General features: G+C 37.6%; 1 protein-coding gene across 5 annotated transcripts in view; it reads right to left on the reverse strand.

The window, feature by feature from the left end:
• CCSER1 (coiled-coil serine rich protein 1) overlaps positions 1 to 24,700 on the reverse strand; it is a 712,966-nt gene that overhangs the window by 306,720 nt on the left and 381,546 nt on the right. For all 5 annotated transcript variants that reach the window (XM_055795209.1, XM_055795210.1, XM_055795212.1 and 2 more), the window contains exon 8: positions 22,977 to 23,060. In XM_055795209.1, the coding sequence (XP_055651184.1) occupies positions 22,977 to 23,060 (84 nt within the window). The remainder of the gene's footprint in view (positions 1 to 22,976; positions 23,061 to 24,700) is intronic.

Here is a 24,700-nt window from a genome sequence, read left to right on the forward strand (position 1 = left end):
CACTTAAAAGGATAACAATTTTCTATCCCACTAACTAATTTCTGCAGTAATTCAGAACCACTGTACATATTTAATATCAATTGTTAATAACCGTATCCCATTTAATGTCAACTGAAAAAATCACAGATTTCCTGCTTATGATAGCATTTAATGTCAGGTACTACATGTCACCCAGATATCTTTTTTAAGCTTTCAATAAAATATATGGATTCCATTTACAGTTCATTCAAATTGTTTCTGTGGTCTATTTGAAATAATAGCTTCAAAGAACAGGACTGAGAAAAGCACTATATAGTGATAACTGTATATATAGCCTGAGAACAAACAGGCCAGGCAATTAATAAACCGGGATAGCATAAAAAAGTAACCCTACAACAATCTGGAATTCACTTCAGATTAAGGGGAAAACTTCCAATTTCCCTCAACCTTTTACAAAAAGAAATAACCTGTAACTACACAAGTATTTTTACAACTGCAAAATCTGGGGAAACGTGAAAGATCTTATCCAAAGGACATTTTTGAAGATTTTGTTGAATTTTATAAAGGCTAATATGTGTTCTTATAATGGCACATCAAAAATAAGAAAATCAGTACTGTATCAGGGTTTTTCATGTATGTGAGAAATGAAAATGACTGTATTTTGAAGCACTTCACACAGTCTTCCCCTAAATACCAATATGGACTACAGAATGTGTAGGTCTTACAAGTGGTATGCACAGCATTTAGGATATGGTTGTCCTGTTCATTATTAACACACAAGTCTTTTCACTTTCTTCGTAATTGAAGGTTTCTAATGTTAGAAGAAGTGGTCCAGGATTCAGCATAACCTTCCTAGAGTGTAACCTGCCATCCCAGAGCTGGGAATAACACAGTAAGAGCCAGACATTCAACAAAGCTCTTCAATTGCCTAGAGATTCAGTCCAAGTTACTCAAGTGGAATAAACCTAACTGCCAGATGCCTCATTTCCCCTAACTTCTAGTAAATATAATGCCTGTCAGAGGCTCAATGACTTCCCTAAAACTATACTGCTTTATCTTAAAGAGATTGTTCACTTTGCTACTTAAAGATCGAAGACAGGCATTTACACTTGGACATCTCATTTTTAAGTATCCCCCATCAGAACTAAGCATTGTTCAGCTATTCACGGCTTTGGTTTGTTTTCATTATTGTTGCTTATAATTTGAACACAGAGATTCCAAAACCTGTTTTGTATAGCAATATATTTTACATATTGTATCAATTTTGGAAGTAAGCATCACTCACTATAAATACAGAATTCAGATTTTGTCTTTGAATTCAAGAGTCGTAAACAGACTAGAGGTTACAAAAGTTCTATTTGATAAATATATTTAGAGGAAACATATAATGAGAAACAACATTCAGTGAGACAGAGGACAGAGCTATCTGCAGGAAATGGGAGTTTAAATGGGAGCAAAGCCCAATAACCATCAAAAAAGGGAGCATATTTGTTTTCTTTGTATCCATAGTAACATGGGATAAATCTGACCTAATCAAACATAACAGAAGTTTTGTCAAGAAGCGGCTGATACCTACTTGCTTGAAATTGTAGAACTGCAGAGGTTTTTAATATGATGAATCATTCAGAGATAATCAGAGAGAATTAAATGAACTCTGTGCTAGTTCCTTCATTAACAGCAAAATTTTATGCTATCACCCTGCATTCAAGATCCCATTCCCTCTTTAGATCTACACTGATGATACCACAATGGCATAAATGCTACAATAATGGGACTAGCAGGATTTTTATAAACTGATTAGATACCATAAGGGAGGAATAATTATTTTTTCACTTGCAACCTATGCATCATTCAGTGACATGCAGTCACTGAAAAGCAGCAAAACATGGAATTCAAGTGAACATTTCAGTCACTTCTTAGGGAAAGAGACTTCAAAACATTAACAGAGCATTTCACGGTGCCTTCCTCAAATATCAAAGAAATAACATTGTTTGTGCTTACCGCAGTCATGCATCACACATTAAAGTTGTGCAAACAATCCATTTCAGATCAGCTTAAAAAGGAATACAACTGCATATAACACTATATAGCTGCTCATCCATGGTGGCCCTTGAATATATTCAATTCATATCATAGCTCCAAGGTGAGAGGAAAATATTGTTGTCATTAAATCTTTTGACAGGAACCAGAGCAGAGTAAAGAGAAGTCCGCTTCCACTTTATTCTACTAGGTCACACTTCCAAATGTAAAATCACATGCAAACCGTCTAGCTTAATCCATCAAAACAATTCACCAGAACCTGAACCTGTCTAGTGGTGTATCTATATAGACATTTGAGTTCAGATAGGGTTTAAAAACGTAAACTCCCATATGAACTTCTGGTTCATACCAGATAACAGTCTCTGAGTGCACAAATGCAGCTCTTTTCAGACCAAATCAAACAAAACCTTATATTTCAGGAACACTATATGCTTCAACTCCTAATGATGGTCTGACCCAGAGGACCAGATTTAAGAGTAAAACCCCATGAAATTGCATAGAGTGGATACTGGATTGTCAGAACCAACCGCTATAATCTCCAGATCTGTTCCTACTCATGCTGCTAAGTACTAATTGATAGTACAGAAACAATTAACATTTACAGACTCACGACATAAGGAATGCAGACAACTACCCAGGCTATAAATAACTGCTCTAATAAACAATGATAGGAACCCTGCCTATGTTAAACAAATCTTTGTATCTTAACATCATTTTCCTTTTGTCAGGTTTTCAAAAAATGTTAACATGAGGAAAAAAAAAATACTGATACTAAAGTTAATTCTGAACATTTCAGAGAACTTCAAACAAATCACAAATGCATTTCCTTGGCTTTGATTTGGAATTTAACCCAATTTCTGAAAAACAAATCCTTTTTGTCTTGAAATAAAACTAGTTTAAATCTTTAGGTTTTTTCCTTTTCAAGACCTTCAAAACAATTTTAAATTGAAATTAACTGAGTGTTAATTTGGCCACAGCAGTGAAACCAAAGATGCTTTGGGCCACTAGACCTGCCTCGCTGACCTGGAGTTCTCTTCTGGATTTTCATCTGAGCAGATTCAAAACCTAGCTACACTACCAGGAATGTTACAAATGTTATAGAAGTCCATAGAACCATCTGTTCTTTCCGGTCCTACTTGAAGTGAAAACGAGCTCTTCTAAAACCCTCAAAACAACCAACAGCAAAAAAAATAATTATTTTCAATAAAAATTAACTACTACATAAAAGGTTGCACTAAAATTTTTAGAATCTAAGCATCCTGACACCAGGGAGAGAAAAATCTTTTCACTTTCAACAGTCAACTGAGAAAAATATTAAACCCTTGTGAAACTGCACACTAAAAGCCTAGAACTGCTGAACTTTCATTCCTGCTGAACAGGAAAGGTCCCCACAGCGGTTTAAATGGAGTTTCCCATTGTTTTTAACACTATTTTAGAAGAATGGCCTGAATGGCATGGTGTGTTCAGCCATACTTTTTTTTTTAGGAATGCATAAAAAACCCTCTTGTGTTAAATAGACTGTAGGGGCTTCTCAGATGATCATTTGGAACTCCATCCTCTAAAGCTTAAAGGGTAATGTACTCTTCTAAATCCCTATGAACCATGTTGCAGATTTCTCCTTGCAAAACTAGCTTTATATCTCTCTAGGTAATCATTACAGTATATTCTGTATATATACAAAAAATGCCCTGTCTATTAAACTATAAAACTGTACTCTGCTCTTAGTGCTTTAACTGTCTCTTCCCCAAGAGATTTTTTTTTTTTCCTCCCCTAATAAAATTTTAGTCTACCAAGTTCATGAAGACAATAATACAGTTTTGGTAGGGTGAGCCTCCTCACCATGGAAAGTGAGAAATACAAAAAAGCACAAACGTTCTTTCTTTCATTCTTGTTAATCTTCACCAAGCCTGGGTGGACATAAATATATGTAATTCTACTATCTCATCACCAAAAGATTCTGCAATAAAAGTAGCATCTAACTCCTCTTCATAAAAAAGAAATCTCATAGCATATGCAGCTTTTTGGTAACTGTCAAAGCTAACATATTCTGACTTGGTAAAACCTTTTTTTAAGTGCAACTGAAACAACCCTTGAAGCTGATGCTAGTGCCCAAAAACCACTCAAAGTAATTTCCTACCTAAGTTTCATTAAAGCTTAGATGTGTTTTAATGGATTTCTGATTTCTCTTGGTGACAAAAATATTACAGGATTCACAGCAGTTGCAGTGAAAAGGACAATAATAATCACCTCCAACAGACGACCTTGTGAATAGAAGAGAAATTTTCTCTAGCATTCAAGCACAATTTTTTCAAATCTTCCCTAAAGGCCATCTGCCACACTGGCTGATTTTGAGATTGCACTCTATTCACTGCTATTGTGTACTTCTGGTACCATAAACCAAAAATGTCTCAGAAAACAGAAAGAATTACTAATCCTTCAAAATTATTCTTCTTGTCTCAGACCATGTGAAGTCTGAGAGACACTGTTGCTATTTTACTTTAAAAATATTAGTTCTCCATTTTCTATCTAGATAATGGCAGGGAGGGAAAGCTGTGTGTGCTTGCAAGAGAGCATAGTGCATTGTAAACCTTTTCCTTTCCTCATTTCTAGCCTGATGTTAAAAATAACGTTTTGTTCTTTTGGTTATTTGGTTAAGGAGGTCACACTATTAACCACAAAGGGAAGCATGCAACTTAGTTAACACTGGCCTTTTTTTGCACTCTATTTCCAATGTAGTACACAAATCATCTTTAAATCAGAAGACAAAATCTGATCTAATGATGACAAAGTTGCCAACAATCATCTCGTGAGCTATTTCATTAACACACCTGTCCATCAAAAGACTGTTATTAAGTAAATGAAGCATTCTATTATTCTCCTACAAAACGGATGCGTACACCTTTCCCCTCTAGGCATACAATAACAGGACTTGCTGCAAATCAGCACAGCTCATCAGCCCATCAAGTACCTACACTTATCCATGCCTGCTAAAGACTTACCCCTTTTTGACAGATAAATCATCATGAGCAGAAACTAGAGTTCTCTTTCCTCTTACTTCACAATGAAGTTTTGCACAGAAAAAAAGTGTAAGTCACAAAAAAATATTTTTTTTCTTTTTTAACATTAGAAAATGACTTAATTGTGATTATGGTAGACAAGCTCTCACTTAGAATTTGTTTTGTTTACTTGCCTGTTTTTTTAAAGACTTCTTGCCTGTGCTAAACAACATATGTGGGTATCAATACAACCAAAGACAGTTGCCAGGAATGAAACCTACACATCACAGCCTTCACAGCAAGATTTAAGGTGATTCCCAACCTTGTGCGAAGAACAGAAAACAACAGCTCTGTGGCTGGCACTAGGGAATGAGAAAAAGACTGTATTATTACTTCAAGTACTACAATGGAATAAGAGATTACATGGCTCTAACACTAAGACATGAATGCGATGCTATCAACTTGTTTTCTATATCGCATTTAAGTTCAAAGCAGACACAGCAGGGAATCAAGTCCAATGTACATGCTGACGTACAGCTGACAACTGGAATTGTTAAATGCTATTGTTTGTGAGCAGCAAAGAACCATGCATAAGCCTGTCCATGCAATTCTCTCACAATACTTCCATATGAAAAACCAAAGCAGCCAACATTTTACAGAAAAAGGAAGGATAGTTATTTTCACTTATTTTAGCATGAAACCAGATGAGCCGTGAAAGATGTCTCCTTGTACGTGATCATTCTCAATTGCATTAATTAGTCATAAGTATGAAATTCTACTCCCATGCCTCCTGAGAAGTATAGCACTATTTATAGTACAATTCAGGAACTACTTCACTTTACCAAGTGCCTAGTGGAAGACCGGCAACATTATGGAGCTCTGGAATATTATTCTATGTTTTATTTACTCACATCAGCTTATACAAATACAAGGACTCTAGCACCACAAAACACAGAGGGATGTTAATGATTCATAGAGCTCTATGAAAGAGTGAAAATCAGACACTTCTTTAACATTTCTCACCAATAAACGTTTCTAATTCTGCAGCTTGAAACAACTACCAAGAAAGCTGCTCAAGAAACACTATGGTATCCATAGAGCTAGACTCATGTAACCTGTAAATGTGAGGCCCTTAAGACCCCTTTAAAGATGCTGTTCCATAAATTAGACATACGGTACAATACAGTTATAAAGAGATGTTTGGCAAACTAAATGAGAAAACTTATTAACATTTCATCTTGAAACTTTTAATGCACACTACTGTAAATATACATAAAAGCCTGAAAAGCATTCCAAAGGCTACCTATACACAAAAGCCTCTTCCTGTACTAGGTTAGCTACCTGGGCAGCAATTCCATGGGAAGAGATGAATAACTTCCTTACCTTTCTAAACAAACGTCTTTGTGTTGATCGACCCTACCAGCATGGGATGTCCTTTCTGTTAATTTTATCATGCCAAGTTAAAAAATCATCAACCTACAAAGCATTCTGTACAAATGAATGATATCGATCACAAAAATTGTAACAGCAAGACGTAACCATTAATTATATATTTTTTTTTGAGCAATGCATGCATGTCTATCTATGCATATTGAATTAACTGGTAAAAATAAAAGTAATGTCAATAACAGCCTACAAATTTCACAAACCATGTTGGTCAAAGCTGTGGAAAAAGAAAGTGAGAACAAGTCTGTTCTGAAGAGCGATCCCATAAGCCTTCAGTGTCTTATTTTAAGAAGTAGAAGTAATTAAGGAGTAATTACATCCTGGTTTCAATGTGACAAAGCACAGAAATGTCTAGCTGGTGCACCATAGGGCAGCTTGAGCCTGCTGCTGATCTGAGTTACATGGTCCCATGCTGAAATTCTGACCTGTAATCATTCATACATTAATCCCTTTTTTTAATCTACTTCAGTTTTATGTCTTTATGGATAAGTTTCTCACATGTTAAGAGGAAGAATGCTAGACAGCAGAAACACCAAAGCATTTGATCTGTAGAGTCATCAAATCAAATCTAGCTCAAACCCACAGTGAGTCAAAGCCCTTACTATCTATTAGGTGATTACTAACTTATGTAAAATGAGCTGAATCCTGCTCCTGCTAGGCAGATATCTACACCACCAAATAATCATTTTTCATTAATATCCACCCTTTGTACAGCATAATCAGCCCCATGAAAGATCAAATGAATAGGCAGGCTGGACTCGACTCTTTCATGTCAGTTGTTAATTCTCAGTCCACGGCTCAGTCATACCAATAAATCAGTATAGGAAAAGACATAAGAGAACAAAATTAAGAGACAGTATTTGGTGTTGGTGTTTGTGATAAACAGGTTGATTTTTTTAATCTATACTTAGCACTTCCCAAAGGCCTCTGGACGGCTAAATGGAGCTAAAAATACAATTGTAATTAAAATTTGCACAAATACCAAATCAATACCACTGATGTATGCCTGCTTGAAGCAGAACTCCTTTCTCATTATTTAATCTCTTTACTCAAATTTTCTCTGACATGCCATTGATCATTTCATAAGGTGTTTTTTAAAGCAGATCTTAATATTGAACTTATTTCCATGAAAGAATAAGCCCTGTACTATTAGGGTGTATTTATATTTCCAGACTCTGACAGCAAACAGGGGAGGTTTGTTACATTTTACTCAACAATAGAGCTAACAATTGTAATACATTGTACTTTTAACCGTTTCCAGAGGCAAAGCAGTTTGCATAGGAGAATACAGGCCTCTCCTGAGTCTTCCTTTTCCTGTGTTTATTTCATTTATTTTTAAGAACATGAATTTATTTAGAGAAGGAAACACGATGGTATATGGAAGAAAAGGTGTCTGTGATGATTGTTTCTGAGAGATTTTAATGTCTCAGTCTCACAGATAAACGTTAACATGGATTTTTAAGGCATCTTTCATGAGTGAAAAACCAATATCTGCACCTTGTCCACTAATAGGAATATTATTATTCAGCAATACATTGCACATGGTCTCAATTCCCTATTCTGGCCTGAATCCATATTTTACAGTTTCTTAAAAAAGTTCCTAAATAGTAGCTTGGCATCTGATATCATTAGAAGACATACTAGAAGCCTGATAAGTACCTAGATTTTTGTCTAAACACCCACACGAGAGAAGGATCATGTTTTCAATTAGCCCAGCATTCCTTAAAATACAATAATGTAACTAATACTTCACTTATGATTTGATCATGATACTGAATTTATGCTCAAGACTCTAAGACCAAAAGTTTAACATATGGTGGGCTACCCTGCCAAGGCCACCACCAGCAGGTGGCTGGGACTGTTTTTTCCCCTTGAACCAGTGCAGTGGAGGCTGCACCTGGAAACAACACACATTGTTGTGGGGGCACCAGTACAGAGGTGGATACAAACTGGAGAGTTCAGTCCACTCAGATGGTGGGTCAAACGACCTACAAGGAGAGGCTAAGGTACCTGGGTTTGTTTAGCCTGGAGAAGGAAAGGCCAAAGGGGGATCTATTTTCTGTTTCCCACTATTGAAGAGAATACAGACAAGAAGCAGCCAGATCCTTCTCAGATGGGCACAGGGAAAAGCAAAGAGCCTCAGTTCATGTTCCAATGGGAGAAACTCCTACTGGACACAAGAAAAAAGAAAATTCTTCAGAGGACTGGTTAGACAGGTTGTCCAAGGAGGCTGCAGAGTTTCCGTCCCTGGAGAATTTCAACACAAGACTGGAAAAGGCCCTGAACAACCTGGTCTAACTTTAAAGTGACCCCCCCTTTAAGCCAGAAACTAGGACTAGAGCATGCCTGAAGTCCTTCTCACCTAAACTATCCATCATTTTAAATTCCCTGCTTTTGGTCTAGTAGTCTCTAATAAGAAGCTTTCCTGGTAGGCTACACACAGTTTTTATTTGTGTATGACTTTGTGATACATTTTTGAAACATCATTTCCAGTCTCTATGCTAACACATACAGAATATTAGTATCTATATGGTACAGTATTCCAATAAACAGTGGGATGACAGAGGTGACAGATAAAAAAATAAACATCGATGACTTGGACTTTAGAATTTGCTATATAAGTCTGCTGGAAGATGTAAGAGCTAATAAACGGTGTTATGTTTCTATTTATTTTGTTCTGGAACTGGTCTTACAGGGCAATGATTGGTTTTTATTTCATGTTATTTTTTACAGGAATTGAGCAAATAGTGCATGGGAAAAGATGGAACAGGCCAAACTTAAAATGTTTGGAGTTCAGCACTACTCACAGGTAGAACTGAATTCAATGACTGCCTGTATCAACAACTCTGGCAACACGACCACTGAAAAAAGGAAAAACAAAGCTAAAATGGAATTAAGAAAAAACTTCACAAGACCCTCGGTTTTGCAGACATGTTTCACTACTGACTCTAGGAATTAAAGACATAGCCTTGGCCTTGCCAGTCTTTTAGGGTTCTTCCTTTCTACACAGACAAACTGGACATGCATGCAACATGCAGCTTCCTGATTCCCTACAGGTTATGGACATTTTGCACTTCCCAGTTAACTGTCACCTTACTGGTTAATAACTAGCACTGCTTCTCTCCCCACCTCAATCTCCTTACATGATTCTACAGAAGAAAAGATTTTGTTAATAACAACATATGTGAGAAAAGTTCTCTGCTTGGGTTCTTCTTAAGTTTTGCTGGCTAAGCAGAATGGTCCATGAATTTTAGGTATAAAAATCAAGAGAAACAGACATACATCACTAACTCTGATTTGACAAATTAAGATCAAATAGTCCTAGAGAAGATGTCTTAAGCTACTTGAGGGTAGAGAGAAAGAAGGTAATGAACCACATCATCCCAGTGGTTCTGAACCACATGGATAAAAAAAAATAAATAAAAAGCAAACGTCTTTGTCCCTTAAACACTGAATTCCATTTCCATAAATTAAAGAAGATGCAACAAAATACATTTCACAAAGTTCCAGAAACTGATCTAAGCTTCTTTATTTGCACTAAGTGAGGATAATTTGGACAGCATGTTCTATAGGTTGAGCATACCTATGTTTGCAGTGGTCTTAAAAGTGGGTCTAGTGATAATTTTAAAATCCTCAGTCCTCTCTATACTACCCTTCCCTTCAGAATTCATCATCCTGCTCCTGAAAGTAATAAGATAAATGCACAGTTCAGCTGAAAAATAAAATAAGGTCTCCTGCTGCTTCAGATCATCCTCTTAATTGCACCATTTTTTATTTTTCCAGCCTATTAGCCTGAACTCCTCCACAAGCACAACAACCAGACTGAAGCAAGTTTACATAAGGACAGTTTATTTTTCTTCCTTCTCATCACCATACTACTAGCACAATAGTTCCACTTGTTTTTTTCCAAAACCGTAATAACACAGCATCCTATTGCCCAACTAGCACTGTTTGGTGAAACCCTCACTTGTGAGACGGAACACAAATATCACACTGTGAGAATGTCTGGTTTTATAAAGTCCTGTGTTGATAATCGGAGAATTCTGATAAATACTACAGCCTGCAAACTCTATTACTCTTCTGGTAAATCATGAGAGCTCCCTTTGAGAAAAACAATATCATCTGTAAGTCAAATCGGGAAATGTATAAGATAAACGACTTGCCTTATTACTAGAAAACTCCAAAATATGTTAAGTACATTTCAAACACACTGAATAATTCATAAACAATAACTCTGGGGGGAAAAAAACACCAAGCAAACCCAAAAAGATATTATTCTCAACAAAGAATAATAAGAAACAGTTTATTGCTTTTATTTTACTAGTGATACAGAGCAACCTAATGAAAAAATATTCAGAACTGAATACCCCTGACAAACCAAATAAATATATAATGTGTGAGATTAAGTGAATTTACAATTAACCATTAGCTTATTTTCTTCTCCTTGTAATTTAAATGTAATATGTGGTTAAAGGTCAGTAAGATCTTCTTTTTTATTTGATTTTCTGATGATGACCATCTATTACCTTTTTATCTTCTAAATCTAAAGGCACAAAGCCTTTAGCTCATAATGAGCTCATAAATAGCTCATCTAGTTAAGCTATCAAAGGAGCTAAATATGAAAGGAGATTATGTGAGCAATATTTTTTGGAAAGAATTTACCGATGAAAGCAGAAATTTGCAGGCTACCTTTTCTGCTAGGGAACTAGTCAGGCTGTTGTATATCACCTTTAACATGCTGTTTATCAATGATATCCCACATGGCACTTTTTACTACTGCTCAGTACAAATCCATTACAGCATTTCAGTCATCCACCTCCTCGCTGAAGGGCAATGAACCATTTGTATAGACACTGTCTGTCTCACCAAACCTCCAGTTTAAATACTAGGTAATAGGCAGGTCATTTCTGAAAGCTTTCCCACAGAATCCATCCCCTTCTTGTTATCTGGGGATACTGGAGAAATCTCGAGAGTCAAGTTACAGATGAACATCAAGCCCAATGACTGAACTGGAAAATAGTAGCAGCCTCCACCCAAGACCCAGAATCGGGCATCAAACTTCTCCAACAATGGATCAAACATGCACAGGACACTTAAAAATGCACACTGTGTGCAGTTTCTATAGAAAGGAAGAGTGAACAATATTTCAAAAGATGAAGAAAGATGCAGGAAATCAAAACAGCAGAAGAAAGACCCGAAGTGGAGCATTAAAAAGCTGGATGCAGGCAAGAGGCTTGGCACTGGGACCAAAACCTACCTCCTGCTGTCAGTTTTCTACTATGCTCCAACACAATCCGTGCAGCCTTCTTGCCCTTCCTAGCAAAAATAAAACAGGACACCCAAGCTGCTGATTAACTACTTTAATACAGAAGACCATTAATAGTTTATTCTATTTAATTCACTTCTCCCAAGCACAGGAAAGTTCCTCACGTTGATGTCTCCCATCTCCTCCACTTCTTGGCCACAAGATCAAATCAATCTAACACAGCTCTGGAAAAGGGCATTTTTGCTATCAAAAAACTGGAAAAGAACAGAAAGACATTCCCAGTTTCAGAGCTGAGACTTTACACAGACAAACTGGTTATACAGCAGTACCTTCTATGAAAGTTTCATTAAAGCTCCACATACACATTCCAGCTCTAAGCACAACTTAAAATCACTAAAGACTGCATCTCAAAGAAAACAGAGCACCGGAGGAAGTGTTTGAGCACCCAGAGTGTAAAACATACTTTCATTGAGAAAGTGCTCAGTCCTTGAAACAAAGGCTAAATGAAACCTTTTAAGTCTCTTGTACCTCAAATAGCATTTTTTTCCTTACATACAAGCTGAAATAAAGTAATGAGAAAACACAAAAAAATCTCAAACCCCAACACAGAAAACTTGGAGAGAAACTTTGGAGCCATTTTCTGTGAAGCAATGTTAGTGAGATCTAACAAATAGTTTAATATAGCTAATTTCTGGTTAGGTTATTTATTTAGGAAAGAACAGAGACTGCAGTTCAGCTCTTCACTATGTTCTGCTTTTGGCTGGGATGGAGTTAATTTTCTTCTTAGTAGCTGCTGCAGTGCTGTGTTTTGGATTTAGTATGAGAACAATGTTGATAGCACACTGATATTTTAGTTGTTGCTAAGTAGTGCTTACTCTAAATCAGGGACTTTTCAAGTTTCCCATGCTTTGCCAGTGAGCAGATGCAGAAGAAGCCAGGAGGGAGGAAAGCCAGGACAGGTGACCTGAACTGGCCAAAGGGATATTCCATACCATAGAACATCATGCTCAATATAGAAACTGGAGGGAGTTGGCTGGGAGCCACTGATCGCTGCTCGGGGACTGGCTGGGCATCGGCCAGCAGGTGGTGAGCAGTTCCATTGTGCATCACTTTTTTTTTTCCCTTGGGTTTTATTCATCTCTCTCCCTCTCCTGTTCTTTACAAGTGTTGTTGTTGTTATTATTATTATTTACTTTATTGAAATAATAAAACTGCTCTTATCTCAATCCACAGGTTTTACCTTTTTTCAATTCTCTTCCCCATCCCAGCGGGTGGGGGGCAGAGGGAGTAAGCAAGGGAGCGGCTGTCTGGCACTTGGCTGCTGACTGGGGTTAAAACACAACACATCATCTTAAGCTGAGTTTCCCAGTCCTTACATCAGAGTGTTTTCAAATAAATGTAAATTCTCATTTATGAACAAAAATGTCTCATTTGCAGTCAAAAATATTTTATGTCTTTACATGCTGGAATATACTGTGCATAAAAATAAAAATATTCATTGAGGATGAAAACTGCATAATATCTTCCTTACAGAACTTGACTAGAATGTAAAGAAAAATGTTATTTTACAATTAAAATACAGATAATTCTTCATTTGTGCTGTTTGTTATACCAGCATATATGCACAGACTTTTCTGTGAATCGTGCCTGTGTATGGCAAAGAGAACTGGACAAGACACTAAATTATAACAGGGGGGAAACATTATTCTTATATTAGATCCCTAGTGAACTATACAGACAGATATCCCCACAACTTCAAAAGCAAAAGTATTTCCCCAACCAGAAAATTAATTATTGCAAGAAACAACAGTACCAGTTTATCCATTAAACATTGCTATGCGGAGCTGAGAATAAAGCATTTATTAAACTGAAATTCATCCACATCAGATGACTACAGTAAAAATAAGTCATACAGATGCCTTTAGCAACATACTGAAGCTGTTAAGTCATGCAAATTAAACTGCTGATCTTAAGATGCAAAACAAGCTTTCCAACATATTTGTATTTAGTTTTAAGCAGCATTATTTTTCTTTCTGCTCTTACAAACACATATAATGCAGGTCATTAGATGCTACTGGAAGCAGTCATTTTCATGGAAACTCAAACTTTGAGAATTTATCCAATATTGGGAATATACAGTTATGTCAAGCAACAGTAAATTTCTGTATTTTTAGCCAACTTTCCTGCTAACACCTTCTTTATCATAAAAATGTTAGCAATTCTTGAGTGGAAAGTAATTATCGAGAAATACACTGAATAAGAGAGACAGACTGTGTGCGAACGTGTGCATGTGTCTGTGTATCTATATATACATATTTCTGTATATATCACAGAATAACAGCATGTTTGGGGTTGGAAGGGACATCTGGAGATTGCCTAGTCCAACCCCCTGCTAAAGCAGCTTTACCCAGAGCAGGTTGCACAGGATCACATCCAGGTGGGTTTTGAGTGTCTCCAGAGAAGGAAACTCCACAGCCTCTCTGGGCAGCCTGTGCCAGGGCTCCGTCACCCTCAAAAGTAAAAAAACGTTCTTCCTCATATTCAGAAGGAACTGCCTGTGTTGAAGTTTGTGGCCGTTGCCCCTTGTGCTGTCACTGGGCACTGCTGAAAAGAGTGTATTTATATGTACGTGCACAAACATCCATGTATGTATGTATGAAAAACACTAATGAAATCTAAAAAATCCAGGATTTTGAGCAATCAAAACTACACAAAAATCACAGTCTCTTTGCTGCCTTCTTCATATCCTTTATTCCTAACACTTAAAAAACAGCATAGGTTTTCCTTTGCCTCAATTACTCAGCAAGCCTTGATACAAATCCTGTTTTGCACCATGAAAATTCCCTTTGCAAGCCTTAGGTGAGGACTGCTCCACTTAGCTCCTCAGGTGAGGCACAGCAGCCTAGCTCCACAGAGCTCCAAGGACACAGGTTAATGCTTTAGTTTGACCTTGACACAGTCATGGTATAAAATACACACTACACTGTATGCTGCTACATAGGAAATATAACCTACCATCATCATTTAAGGAGAAATTTGAATCTCTAAAATTGTCAGTCAAAAGTATGCAACATCAACAAAACTGATGAACTGAAGCAGTCTTTCTTCCCACCACACCTCCAAGATGTTGCCATTTCCATTTATCCTAAAATTCATCTGCTGTTTGTCATTTTTTGTATCTTCATTGGAGTTAAAATCGGTTAATTCAAATTGGTTAAAAAAATAAGTGAAAAAAGGCAAGAGACCTACTCTTTGTCTTTCTATCAGACCAAAAAGTGAAGTTCTCTGAGATCTTGGAGTAAGGCCAGATCATATTAGCCTGCTTATACTAAAACATCCGATGCTAAAATGCTGCACGTCTCATGAAGCCAGCAGTCTACAAGTGACACTTCTGCCAAAGACAAGCATATGTGGTTCGTTATTATTAAAGGAGCATAAGCCTCAGCAATGTGTCTCAAGGGAAACTCTGGACAAATTTTGTATTTCAGATTTGCTCATTTCTGCTGTGTTATTTTTACCAAACACTCAGGAGCTTCTGTTCCTCTCTCTCAGACCGGGAAGACATTTCGCTGCACTACTGACCTAATCGTTTATCTATGCCAAACACCACAATATGACAATAGTTTGTGACAGGGACTTAAACTCATATGCAGAATCACCTCCACAAGTGCCCAGGAATATTAAAGATCCTATCTGACCGGCAGCTTCTCATCAAGGGACTGGTGTAGATGAGGAATCAGAGCCTAATCCCCATTGTGTGTCATAGGATATTGCCACTTTTAACGCTCCATGTCTGTCTTGTGAAACTGATTCAGAGAGTAATTACAACTCAGATAAGCCTTTTCTAGAATACATGCAATTAATTCTCCTGTAAAAAAGGGGGAATGAAGCCTGACACTTTAATAATGTTTAAGTACACCTAATCTATTTCTTTTCTGCTCCTAATGTTTCCTAAATATGAGGAAGAAAAAGGATTTGAAAGTACTTACAACTACCTGATTTTATGTAAATCATCCACGGGTTTGTAATATCCCATCACAAAACAGCCAATGTGAAATACTACTACAAACAAGCAGAATGTAGAGCAAGTGGGTAATCAGTGTAAAGATTAATATAGATTTTTTTTTACTTTTTTTTTAATATAAATACTACTATTCTTTTCAAATGGGAATTACCTAATTACTGTAAAATTTCATGGACAACTTTTTAAAAATTTTGAAAATAGACTGGATTAATCAAAATTTCTCTTTTTTCCTAACAATTCAAAAAGTTATATGCACCACGAGTTCATTAATTTATTTTTCTAAATCTCGCTCTTGGCCTGTCAAAACAAAAAAAAAAAAAGTTGTGATTTTTGGACTGTACAATACAAGGCATCTATATTGGCATAACTGCATTTGGAGGTGATTTTTACACTCAACCCAAGTGTCTTTCACAAACAGTTCATCAACATCATTCAAGTGCATCTCAGGTTTTCTATTACACTTCAAAGCTGCATAACAAGTATTCATCTTCATGATGCTTCAAAACTGCAGCAATTGACTAAATGCCCATTATTGAAATCAACCTACAGAAAAGAGCTAAACTTGCCATCATTCTGCCGTCAGGGCATACCCTATATTTAAGGAACAAAAAACCACCACTACCCCAAGCCCCCACACCCCCCAAAAAATAATTCCCCAAAACAAATAAAATAAAACCACCAGTCCACAACACAACACACCTCCCTCATCTCTGATCATTTACCACAGGTTTTGGACAAGAAGGCAGAACTTGTTTACAATTTGAAAAGAAAAAAAAAAAGTTTTTTTTTTTTCAGCTGATTCAAGAGTATCTAGTCCTAAAACATTAATTTCTACAGCTTGAGGTAAAGCTCACTTAGCTAGCGCTGTACCTAGCTATTCCATAAATACAGTTTAACGTTTTATAAAGACCCATCTCCACAGCAGAAAAACATCTCCAACAGCTGGGCTATAAGTGGGATTAATTTCCTGATCTAACTTCGCCTGCAGTTCCACTGAGAAACCACCCAAACCGCCTCACTACGTTTTATTTCAATGGGACAACACACATGACTCGAGTTACACAAGGAAATCAAGGATAATATTTTTAATGCTTGTTTTTCAGCATGAATGCTGCTGTACCAATGACAGCAGTGGAATACATGTTACTGTAAACAGCACTCAGGTTATTTTTGCCACTATACCATGAAAATATTTTCTGCTTAAAGTCGTTCTAAGGGCTCACGTTGCAGTGGGAAAAGATTGATTTGGAAAATGTATACGAAGATGCAGTGTCAGGTAGAGCTGGGTAGGAGACAGCTGTTTCAAACATTTTCCTGTGGTCAATGAAAAATGATACTTCATTTATTTTGTTTATTGTGGGCTGGGGGCTGGGTGGGGGGTAGAACAAGTGAGTGACTCCTACTACCAAATCCTACTGAATGTATTCACTTTGTTTCTCTGATTTTCTGGATAAGAGGATATCGTTATGAACAAGTACAGCTTTGAGACAAAGTGATGCTGTGAACCCAAATTTTAAGTTCCTGCTCAGGTTCACCATGTCCAAGGAGCTTTAGAGCAGTTTTGGGCACCTGACATCTTGGGAGTCAGTCTCCAGTTTCTGAATAAGGTATTTTTCAGGAAATAATGAGAGAATAGAGAAATTAATTCCACTGCTCTGTCTGCCTATAATTATTCTTCCAAAGACAGACAGACACACTTCTGGTGACCAAGGGAGTCAATCCAAAATTATCACTAAAAAGAGATCAAACAAAAAAACTGGTGAGGTACTTTTTTCCTGTTGTTCTTTGTTTTCTCAGAAGTAGGTGAGGGCTCCTTGCATTTTATCCTTTATACCTGTATCTTGTGGCTAAGCATCTCAACTGCTGTTCTCATTCCTCAAAGATTTACCCTTTTCTTCCTTCAAGTTCTAGATAACTATTAGGCAAGAGAAGAGTTGCAGGTGCCCTGAAGCATCATTAGCTTACAGCAAGTCAGCTAACACTCCATTGACATTTTCCACCCTCAGCTCTGCTCATGGTCTCCTTCATCATGCACTCAAATGTGGTAGAAACACTTCTAAAATGTATTTGAAAATTAAAAATAAAAACAAAATAAATCAGAGAGAGGAGAGGAAGACTACTAGAAAAGTCTAGGGAAAAAAAAAAACCCCTAGAGAAAAAGAAACAAAGGTTCACTAAGAGCAAAAATTGACTTGAATTTCACTTTAGGTTTCTGCAGAAAAAACAATTAACCAAAAGTTTTAAGTCTACATGCAAGCATCCAACTTAACAGAAACCCACAAGGAGAGAAGAACATGAAAATCTGTACTTTCAAGAAGTATAAAACTGACTCCCACTCAAACTGATTTTTATGTTAAAATGCTATCTCTGAATTAACATCATGATGCCATGATTTCGAGACAGGCAGGTTGTATTTACAGCTGCTGTATTTCCATATTCAGAATGACAGTGGAACACGGGTTGCCCTAAGATACAAGAATAAAAATGGTAGTTATCTATCAAGAGCGATGTCTGTAATGTATTGTAGCTAAGTGAAAAGGTGTAGAGTTTCATTAGCCAAAAATTACTGTTCTACTTATCTTTTGTAAACATTCACTTTCCTAATATTTACAGCCTTACCAACACATAACTGTAGGATTTGCAGAATATTAAAGCATGCTTTGCATCAAGTTTTAGACAATTTTATATAAATGAAGAAGACATTTTCATCACCATTTTCTAGCAATCATTTCAAATTTACTTCCTTTTTAACAGCTCTAAAAAGAGAGTTTACTTTCTCTGAATAGTCCACTGCACGGAGCTCCTTAAAACAGCTTAAGCAACGAGGACCAAACCGCACGAAGCTCCCATTGGGAGGGCACAGAAACACAAACAGGAGATTGTGAGAACCACCTGGCATCTGGAGTGGCTTTCTAAACCTGCCAGAAGGTGGGCAAAGCTGCAGCAGGAGCTTAGCCTGAGGGCCTGGGGTCCTGCAAAAAGTCCCAGGGCAAATCAGAGGGGGAAACCTGGCTATATCTTTTGGTGGGCCTCAGTATTTAGTAACGCCATGGTGGCAGGGCACAGAGCATCTCCATGAAGAGGACACTGGATGTGCAGCGCAAGGGGTGGTGGTCAGAGGGACTGGAGCCCAACTGCTCTTCAGAGGACTTTTAAGTTGCATCCTCAGCCTCATACAGGTTCATTACAGGCCTCAGGGAAACAACAGGGGCTCACTGTAAGTATACTGAGGCTTTTTAGATGCTTAAGATCTAAACCGTGGCTGGAAAGAGCTGCTCCATAGCTGCCTGACTTCAGAGAAGCCTGAGTGGGTGTTTCCCCTAGAATCATAGAATGGTTTGGGTTGGAAGGACCTTTAAAGATCACCTAGTCCACCCCTCTTGCAATGAGCAGGAACATCTTCAATTAGATCAGATTGCTCAAAGCCCTGTCCAACCTCAACTTGGATGTTTCTAGGGATTGGACATCTACAAGCTCTCTGGGCAACCAAAGAAGCCTTAGCTAAGTCTCCCTCTGTCCACTAGATCTTCAGGTCTACTTCCCTGCTGCACCAGCCAGCCTCCCAGGAGCCAGACATCTTTCCAGGAGCCCATGCTCAGTTTTTCCCAGAGCCAGAAGTCCCTTGCCCTCCCAAAGCACTGCTCTGGGCAGGTGAGCACCTCTCCCACCACTCTCTGACCTTTTTTTATATATATAAACTTCATATATAGCATTTGAATGCCATCTGACAAGGAAGAAAATTAACCAGCTAGCACAGCATAGCTGGTTCAAGCTATGTAGTAAGGAAGTAGGTGGCAAGCAACTAACTCCTATATTAGGTCCTGAAAAGAACTATTTGGTAGAGTTACCAACAAGGAGTAAAGATGATTCAGAGACATTTCCAGTCCTACATGCCATTGCTATAGAAAAGCAATCTTCAGCCCTACAAGATTATCTCCTAGGACTACCAGGGCATGGCTACAGCTGTCTAATTCTAGGCTTAGAAAGAAAGTGAATAGGAATAACCTCTTATTCCCAATAATTTTTAATTCTTAAAATAGTTTATTTTTAGTGATCTTTTTTTTAACCTGCTCTTATGATTTTGGGGCATTCTCTTGCAATTTTTTCTCATTCACAGCATCAAGGAACCACTTAAAAAAAATATCAAGCCCCTGTTGGATTGCTGTGGTCCTTCAATAAATACACTTTAGTTTAGTGATGCCATGGATAATTAACAAAACAATGCAGTCCCTTTGTTTCCGGAAGATTGTCAAAACATTCAGTTCTGCTGAGCTCTTTTACTACCCTGTTACTCTAATTCTAGCTGCTATAGAAATCCTGGCAGCTCCTACACAACAAATGTAAACAAACAAACCTCTTAATTTCTCATAGATAAATAGCATTGCAGGAGAATACACAGTACAGATTAAAAAATATACAGATGGCCAAAGCTGGCATATTGACTCTGTATTTACACACCTCATGCACAAAAGTCCTGTTTCCAATCCCATGGGCACCCACTACGCCTTTTGTTTCTAGGTTTCATAACCTTAAGTCTAGCTTCTGTCATGTTCATCTCCCAGCCTGGCTTTATTTAGTTCAACAGGAGAAAATGAGATATACTGAGGCCTTTCAAAACTTAAGTTTCATATGAATATATGTGGTCTCAAGACTCCCACTTATAGACTCTTTCACAAGTCCTAGAGTATCAAAACTGAAGTCAGTTAATAATGGATTAAATCTATGATACTTTCAATTACATGGAAATCCTTATTTTGTGATACTAGGAAGAGGTACATTTCTGTCTATTATGAGGTACATGAACTAAATTCCCTACGGGAATTTTTTCTGCAACTGGCATATAAATATGAATTTTGACAACATTTAACAGCAAATAAGCTACATCTCACTGTATCAATATAGGATAATTTTACGCTGACAAAACTGTTGACCACGTAAACAGCATATATGTTCCTATAAAATTAATGCTCCAGGGCTGTGCAGAAGCTTGGTGATCCCTGTGACCCATTTTGTAATTTAATTTTAGATAATAATTACAACATACATAATTTCTTTATGTAGCCAAATATGAAAAGAATAATATCAATTATCTGTATTTATTTGGCAGATGTTCACATAGCAAACCATTCCTTAATCTTTGAGCAGCATTACATTTTTCCCATGCGACTTGAAACTTAGCTATTTGTGCTGGTGTAAAAGTATACCAGTGTTTTTGTTTACTATATAAAAGATGCAGTAACGGATGAACCTGAACTCATTCTTGTCCAAGTTCTGAGCTAGCTGCCAGGCATGAGACAGAAAGGCATAAAAAGCCCCTGAGCTAAATCAGATAATTAAGATCTAACTAGAGAAACAACCCCACCTCCCAAAGGGTGCTTATACAAAATCTCAGGTCTCTGCATACCTGCAACTTGAATGGGGTGACCCTACATGCTTTCTCTGTGGAGTCTTTAAGTTCTCTGTTTCTGAAGAGGAGGTGGGAAAATCTCCCTCCTTTATTTAAAAATACTGAAGAGTTGTGTGGCAAGATTTAGGTAGTGGAGGGGTACCGGGGTTGTTTCTGTGAGAAGCTGCTAGAAGCTTCCACCATGTCCGATGGTGTCAACGCCAGCTGGCTCCAAGTCAGACCCACTGCTGACAAGGCCGAGCCCATCAGCAACAGTGCTAGCGCCTCTGGGATAATGTATTTAAGAAAGAAGAGGAAAAAAATCTGCACAAAAAATAGCAACAGAAGACAGGAGTGTGGACATGTGAGAGCAGCGACTCTGCAGACACCCAGGTCAGTGAGGAAGGAAGGTCAGGAGGTGCTCCAGGCACCAGAGCAGAGGCCCCCCTGCAGCCCATGGTGAAGACCATGCTGAGGCAGGCTGTCCCTCTGCATGGAGGTTAACACTGGAGCAGATATCCAACTGCAGCCTGTTACCCAGCACTGGAACAGGTGGATACCTCAAGAAGGCTGTGACTCATGGGAAGCCCGCGCTGAAGCAGGTTTGCTGGCAGAACTTGTGACCTCGTGGGGGACCCATGCCGGAGCAGTCTGCTCCCGAAGGACTGCACCCTGTGGCAGGGACATACGCTGGAGCAGTTCATGAAGAACTGCAGCCCAAGGACTCATGTTGGACAAGTTCATGGAAAGCTGTCTCCCATGGGAAGGACCCCACGCTGGAGCAGGGGAAGAGTGTGAAGAGCAAGGAGCAGCAGAGACAACTGTGATGAAATGACCATAACCCTCATTCTCCATCCTCCTGTGCCACCTGGGGGAAGGAGGTAGAGAAATTGGGAGTGAAGTTGAGCCTGGAAAGAAGGGAGGGGTGGGGGAAGGTGTTTTTTAAGTTCTGGATTTAGTTCTCATTGTCGTACTCTGATCTGAATGGTAATAAATTAAACTAAATTTCCCAAGTCAAGTCAGTTTTGCTCATGACAGTAATTGCTGAGTGATCTTTCCCTACCCTTATCTCAACCCATGAGCCTCTTGTATTTTCTGTCCCCTGTCAGGTTGAGGAGGGGAATGATAGAGCGGCTTTGGTGGGTGTCTGGTGTCCAGCCAAGGTCAACCCACCACAAAGACATAACCATTTTCATCATGTACCATCAAAAATGGAATTTAAAATTATATTAGTACAGCCTTAATAGGACAGCCATTTTGCTGTATTTTTTCATGTATTTAGGTTTTTTAATTGCTATGTCACACATTTTATGTCAGTCACTTGAGAGTATTCTGTCTATCCTTAAAACAGTAGTACTCAAGCATCGGTAGCTCATGCTAAGGAAAGTTTAAGTGGGTTTAAGAATATTTATTATTTTAATTAAAGACATCTATTAAGGAGAAAAAAGTATTTCATTTTCTACTGAACAATCTTTTGCATGTGAAAAGCAGCTCACAGGAGAAATATTCACAATTCATCAGGACACGTGCATGACCCTTCAGTATTTCTGGCATATGCATACAGTGCTGTGCTACTTCTCTGCTGCTGATATTTCAAGAGAAATGTCAACACAATCTTTTCAAAGAAACTAGCAGTGCATCTAGCTAGTAGCCACTTCAAAGGCTGACAGGTCCTGAGAAATGTACAGTGGGTGTTATCAGTGTTCATCTGAATGATTAACATAGCCTTAGGCTAGCTATTCTGTAGCGGGTGTGAAATTGTATTCCTTCAGTTTCTGGTCTGGAGCGACATTATCAGGTAAATGAACTTAAAAAAACCCAATTGCTTCTAAAGCTTACCAGCTCCTCACGAAGTTGGGCTATGAGTTCATCTCTTTCTTTCAGCTGTAGCTTCAGCACTGAGCATTCATCTTTTATTCCATCCTACAAAAACATCAAAAGAGATGTTATAATAAGCTTAACGGTTTTACTTTTCTATTGACAAGAAAAGGCTGTTTCACATAGCGTGAGATAATTACATTCAAGTAATGAAACTCAATTCTCCTTTGTCATGTGTGGTATTTTCAATAACATATTCTAAGTTGGTGCATAAACAAATCCAAAGACATTACATAGAAATGTGAATAGCTGTCTGCACAGAAGTCCATTTTAATTTTTTTCTGAATCTTTTAAGCCTTTTTACTGAAGATACTATCAGGTCATTCCTTTTCAGTTAAGGAACGGCTCTGAAACGTTGTAATTTTACTCATACAAAACAACATTAGAGAAATACCAGTTTAGACGCATTACTGTGGAGCTCTTGATCTTGGAGAGGATAAAGAAAAAAAAAAAAAAGCCCAACAGACATTCACAGGGAAAGTAGAGCACCCTTCCCTTGTGTACATCTCTTGTTCTACATCAGCCAAAACAGCAGCAGTTCTTATTTTAACTGGGTGGAGAAAGAACATAGTTAACACTCAATTTGACTTGCAGGAAAATTAACCTAATAGCTAAGACTGTAGCCAAACCCAGGTCTATGAGAAAGTCTTGCGAGCTGCCCCCCGGTAATTTTGTGGGTTCGTGTAAGTCTAAACACCTTATTTGGAGAAGAAATGTCAATCACGTATTTTTTCTGGTGTTCTAATAAAAGCCAAGAGAAGAAACTCAAATGAAATAACTGAACTATTTAAGAATAAAACCCCAACAAACTAACCAGCCAACTAGCTGGTTGTTCAACTGTACATGGAGAACTGTATCTTTACATCCTCCTAGTACAGACACATATTTATAAAGTTTGGGAAATGTACTGGTCTGGAGTATCATCATTTTCAAAAAAAAAACAAACCAAAAAGAATCAAAAAGCCAAGCAAGAAAACTTTTGGAAGTATGGTTGTATTTGCACAACACTTAGTTTAAAAATCAGAAAACTGAAGCTCTAGCAAATAGATAATAACAAATATGAAAATGCAGAAATTATTCAGACCACGAAGAACTCGGGGGTTCAAAAGGGTATAGCCAGCGTGATTAATTTGAACTCTGTCAGTACTAACATGTTTGTAGCTCCAAATGAACACACAAATAGAAGACAACAAAGTAAAGAATGTGAAGTCCATTTTCCTAGTTAAATGCTTGATTATAATAATTACCTTTCAAGTAATTATATCGCTCAACGCCCACTCTAACACAATTGGAAGATGAAACAAGATACTCACATATAAACTCCCAAATATTTACAACTACAATAAAAAGAGATACGCTGTTTCTGGCTGACAAATAATGAACCTGCTTACACACTACTTCAGTACTATGCATTTTCCTGAAAAATAATAAATAAATAAATAAATAAATAAATAAATAAATATTTCCTGAATAATACATATATGAATATATAAATAAAATAAAGATATGAATAAAAATATATTTCCTGGATAAGAACTAACTAAATAAATAAATAAATATGATCTCCTGAAAGATTCAAATTTAGTGCGAGTTCTGGCATTTTTCTATCTCCTTTAAGGAAAAACTCACAGGAACTTTTCGCTGCTATATGGTATAGCAGCATTTCACTCTTACTAACAGATTGC

The sequence above is a fragment of the Falco peregrinus genome, chromosome 2 (assembly GCF_023634155.1).
Source record: "Falco peregrinus isolate bFalPer1 chromosome 2, bFalPer1.pri, whole genome shotgun sequence".
In the NCBI taxonomy this organism is placed as follows: domain Eukaryota; kingdom Metazoa; phylum Chordata; class Aves; order Falconiformes; family Falconidae; genus Falco; species Falco peregrinus.